The sequence below is a fragment of the Convolutriloba macropyga genome, chromosome 5 (assembly GCF_964194025.1).
Source record: "Convolutriloba macropyga chromosome 5, txConMacr16.3, whole genome shotgun sequence".
Classification (NCBI taxonomy): domain Eukaryota; kingdom Metazoa; phylum Xenacoelomorpha; order Acoela; family Convolutidae; genus Convolutriloba; species Convolutriloba macropyga.
The window spans coordinates 60712783-60717948 of record NC_134472.1 but is presented as its reverse complement, the minus strand read 5'-3'; the positions used below and the strand labels follow the sequence as shown (position 1 = coordinate 60717948).

General features: G+C 40.3%; 1 protein-coding gene across 1 annotated transcript; it reads right to left on the bottom strand.

Moving 5' to 3' along the window:
* Nucleotides 1-932: 932 nt before the first annotated feature.
* On the bottom strand, nucleotides 933-4740 carry LOC142340146 (cytidine monophosphate-N-acetylneuraminic acid hydroxylase-like). Its single transcript, XM_075390623.1, has 2 exons — nucleotides 4578-4740; nucleotides 933-2761 (listed from the first exon to the last, which is right to left on the bottom strand). Exons 1-2 carry the CDS (start codon nucleotides 4611-4613, stop codon nucleotides 1148-1150), a joined length of 1650 nt encoding a protein of 549 aa, XP_075246738.1. The 5' UTR covers nucleotides 4614-4740; the 3' UTR covers nucleotides 933-1147.
* Between the last annotated feature and the right edge of the window lie 426 nt (nucleotides 4741-5166).

Below are 5166 nucleotides of genomic sequence, written 5' to 3'. Positions count from 1 at the left end.
AAGTGTTTACATTAAAAAAAACTGTGTGTTTTTGAAGTTTCATTTTTATTTCTTGTTTCATCCGATTTATAGTTTAATCTTTTTCTAAGAAAATCAACCCTGATTTTCTGGTAAATCAAACATCAACTCCGTTTTTGATCTTATGCTAAGTAATGTTTCTTTTAGGGACAAAGAGAAAGCAACGATCGGAGTTTTTATTTCTGATATTTTGCAATATACCACAACAGACTAATTGTAAAAACGATAGATTAGTTCGTTTAACCAATCCCTAAGTCATCACATAGCAAGAAAAAAACTGTTTCAAAAAGATGGCATTTCGGTTTTATGTTTTTTTGTTTTATATGTTTTGTTTTGTTTTGTGTTGTTTTGTTTTGGAGAGAGCTTGTAGCCTATGTATAACCTAGTGCAATGCTCAATTCTTCTTTAGCGGTTTTTAACTTGACTCGAGAAAAATTTCCGACACAATATCAGCTATATTCTTCATTTTCAGCTCGACCAGTCGCCCCCTGCAGCCAGGTAACGGAATTAAAAAACTTACAAGTTTCTTGCAAGCGAATTAAAAAGCTTGCAAGAATCTTGCAAATGAATCGAAAAACTTGCAAGAATCTTGCAAGATGATGGAAGCCGTATGCAATCTCTTGCAAGATCTTGCAAGGAAACTTGCAAGATTTTTGCAAATTTTTCTATTCAACGGTCACTAGGGAAAACATCCGACAAGCGTGGGAATTGAAAACCCGCCCTTCGGAGTCCTCGGCAGAGGAATTCACCTCTTGCCTATCAGGCTCTTGTGCTTTGCTATGCAAGAATCGCTTTTACTTAAGAAAAAAAAAGCTTTACTTCGGAATGAGATCCATTGAAACCCATCAGAAATAAAGAGAAGCTTGAAACTTTGCGAATTAAACAAATTTATATAATATAACGATAAGCATAAATAATTGAATTTTCAAGTTATTATATTGAGATAAAGGGTTTAAAGCTTAGTCAATTTTTTGCTTAATTTATATTAAAATTATTTAAATCAAATTAAAGTACCTAATTCAATTGGCACAAATATAAGCCACTAGTGCGGAAGTGCCCGCTCCAGTCCTTTAATCAATTAAAGCCATCTGATTATTATTAGATAATATTAGTTTTAGAGTTCGCGTCATTACTTTTTGCGATAAATTGTGACAACAATTATAGCCAACGCTGCTGTCAACATACTGTACTTGACCCATCCTAAATCAGCATAACCTGCAGCCACATTACTTTTCACGCTCACACATGCAGTATTCTCATCCCTTTTGACACTTTTATCACGCTTTCTATCCTTAAGTACTTTTTCCCAATTGGGCGGCTCGAGAGGAAGTGCAATTTGGAAATGATCCCAAAACTTGAAGTGGAAAGTATCTGGATTCCTGGAAACTTGACACTGAAATCCAATGTACAGTCCGTCCCACAACTCGCCTTTTAGAATTGTATGTCTAAAACACTGTGTTCTTGCTTTTATCTCCAAATAGTTTCGATTGGCTATATTTTTTGGAACTGAGCTCAAAATCTTTGGCTTATTGGCTTCAAAATCAACTATTATATCTCTACTTGTGTCAAATATAGGCACGAAATTCTCGTCAGTTTCCATAATTCGAACAACCAGGTCATAATTTGAAAAATTCGCCCAGTCAAAGTAGGTTTGTAGCCAGTCATTTGTCTTGAATAGTTGGTGATTTCTGCTTTCCTGCAGACTTATTTCCGTTTCTGCAATGTTCCAACTTGTTTTATAGTAATCTCTTGTGCTCATATTTTTGGGATCTATGCTGAAAGGCCTATTTTCTAACAATAATCCGAGATCTATAGTGCGATCAGGCACTGGTACCCAAGTTTTCACGTCAGTGCATTGATTTTCAATCAATGCGCAGAGGTCGTTTGGGTCATTTTTGAGGTTGAGGTCACGCAAGTACTTGTCTGACGGATGAGCCTCAACAAAATACCCAGCAAATGGAATATACAGTTTTGGTTTCACTTCTTTCACAACAGACGCTTTATACTGAAGCAGTTTCTGACGTTCGGTTTTAATGAATTTCCGCTTCCATTCCTCTGTGTATCGGCCGCCAAAAAAGGTCATCGGAAATCCACTGGCTCCCCCAGCAAAATCACTCATCATAACGTCTACATTCTTGGGCAGTCTGGCTCCGTTTGGACAGGTGCAGTCAACGGTATTCAAAATGAAGTGACCTTTGTAGTCCAGCAGAATGCAAGTATCCATAGCTGGGTGAACACCGTCCATCAAAATCATGAATCGCAAGTCTTCAGTCAGCTCAACCCATTTGTCAAATTTACAAACATTTATATTCAGTTTACCCTCCATTCCGTGGCTGGGTGCTCTCAGGAAAACTGGCGTTGACAAATCACCGACATATATAGGTATATCTTTTCGAATCTCTAACAATTTTGCCAGCGTTTCATAGCTCAGGTGGTCAGAATGCAGGTGACTTATGTATATAGCGTCCGCTTTCGATAACCTTTGAAGCCAATCCGAGGGTGGCTCATGTTGTAACCACCAACCTCGCAAGAAAGCTGGACCCGTCAGCCATGGATCAAAGAAAAACGTGAACCCATTGAATTTGAGCTCCATGCAAGCGTGTGTCATGTAGGTTATGGTGACTTCGCCTGGTTTGATTTTAGATGGCTCGCGAACATCGCCTTGTTCCCATGGTTGAGGTGGCCTCTTTTCGTAAAGAACAAGTGAACCCGAGTCTTCGTCTTCCTCTACAGCAAGCTGTTCCTGAAAAAAACATTACCTTTATCGACCTCTTTTATGTGCGTGCCTCTCCAGAGAAAACGTGAACTGTAAACTTTTCGGGTCTTTCCCCAGCTTAGCGGTCATTTGACCTATAGCCTCCCAATCATGGTAACTATACCATAATGGGGGCTCTAATTTCGTGTGTGTGTGTGTGTGGGGGGGGGGGGGGGGGTGAGGGTGGTTAGAGGGAAAGAACCACCTTTACTTCCTGTGAAATATAACTATCTACACATGAAATGTTGACACCTGATATATTGCGATTAAAAGTTTGGTTTATCTCATCAAAGCCACCAGGTATGTTTGGGTGCCTATATGTTATCTGACCTCTAAGCTGTGGAGGGGGGGGGGGGCTGTACTGGTAAAGACCAAAAATAAATTTTAATGACCGGTCCCACCTCTTATTTAGCTAAGCAAATCACATTAGTGCTACAAACGAAATAGTTTGCTCACGCACTGAGAATTGGAATAATTGATTGAAATTTTTCTGGCAATCGAAAATTAAACCAAGCATAACTGCCTAACGTCGGGGCTTTGGAAGTAGCCAGCTGGGGCTTAGGGTGCTAGCATTAGGGGGGGGGGGGGGGGTGGGGTAGGGTTAGGAGGGCTAAACGAGAAGTGTGGTTCACAGCACACCAGGTAGAGGACAGTGGACGGGTGAGTGTTGGGGGGGGGGGGGGTCAAACTTTGAACATTAAGAACCGACTTTGTTCACACGATGAAATTATATCCTCAAAACAGTTTCGTTGAATCGCATACTTGGAGATTAAAGCTCTAAGAGAGCTGCTCGACCAGTTAATGCCCTCCGGATTTTACCTGTTTACCCCGTTTTTGAGGACGAAGAGTCAAAATGGTCAGGGACTAGCTGTAATATTTTACTGGAAAACTTGGATCTGCTCATTCCGCAAAGGCTCTGGAAGGGGCTCTGTTTAGATCATTCAAATCGTATAACCCGGCACTCAAGGCTCTATAATACCCTGATCCAGTCTATATCAAATTATACAGAAACTGGTCGCAGTTCTGATATCAGACCATGCAGACGCTGGACTGGACCTTGCTCAGACTATATCAGGATCGTAGAGAAGCTTTCAGACTATCTCAGTGGGTTGCGTTTTACCAAACCCAGCCCCCACCTCCTCCCCGCGCAAGGACGACACGAGCGGGCCTGCTCAGGGCGGGCTTGGCTCGCGCACCCCTATATGTAACCTGGCCAAGCCGTTCTTAAGATTCAATCTGTTTTTCGAGTATATAAAGATCTTCGCGCAACTTCAGTCTCAATTTGTTTGTGCATTTTTGTGGTTAACTGATCACTGCTGGATCTACTACAATAAGGTACTTTATTCGGTGTAAACCCCGTCTCCGAGCCAACGTGGATTGGCACCCAGAGGTGCGCATCCAAATTGAGTTTGATCAGAGCCAAATTTGGTCTGCATGAACTTGCTTGTCCCACGAAAAAATCATGCTTGACCAAAACTTTTTTTGTCCTTGACAACAATGAAAAAAAATGTTCAGGGCTCCTCCTCGGCCTGGGACCGAACCCAAGAAAATATCAAGTTTCTGCGCGCTTTTCGTTTCATGTTTTTCACCTAATATGTTACTTTTTTTTCAAGGTAGTTTACCTAAACGGTGTGCAGGAAAACAAATTTGTGGAAAATTGTGGAAGTAAAATTTACCCGCACACCACCTTAACTGCACTATGTGGTTACCTATTGTTTACAATGCGTTTACAATGTGGTGGTTTACAATGTGGTGGTTTTACCTATTGTTTACAATGCGTTTGTTTGTTTTTAGAGAAGCAAACCTGGACAAAGCTGTTGGGTGGATTAGTGTATGTCATGGTGGAGGAATCCAGTTTCCACCCATGCTTGGTACACTTGAGGACACATGAGGTGGAATCCTCAATGTCCAGAGCAAATCTACCTCCCTGGTGTTTGCAGTAGTTTCTAAAAAGTATTTAACCACTGAAGTTTGATTTACATGATACTCATCATAGACACAAGATGTTTCAATGTTCTGAACTGTTCAATTTTACGTTTTTTACTGCAAATTTCAATACGTCCCTAAATAGTTTTCAGAGAATACTTTTTAGTCTGACACGCCTTGATGTTGAATGAAAATTCGATTAAATTTGATCACCACATTTTTGTCCTATATAAATTTTTACATCGCTGCCTGCGGGCCCTCTCAATTTTAAAAAAAATGCAGATGAATTGATTATAAATTGCAGGTAAATCTACCTAGATTTTGCAAGTAAATTGCTCTTTAATGCAACTCACCTAGACTCTACCTGCAAACGCCTTACATTACCTGCAATTCTAGGTAAATTTTCCTACATGTTACCTAGAATTTGCAGTTAAAACAGCCAGAAATATACCTGCAAAAAATTTTCT

Coding starts and splice junctions, on each gene's coding strand:
- LOC142340146 (XM_075390623.1), bottom strand. CDS start 4,613: ATGACATACACTAATCCACCCAACAGCTTTGTCCAG. Junction 2,762..4,577: donor CACCCAACAGCTTTGTCCAG/GTTTGCTTCTCT, acceptor TGTTTTTTTCAG/GAACAGCTTGCTGTAGAGGA.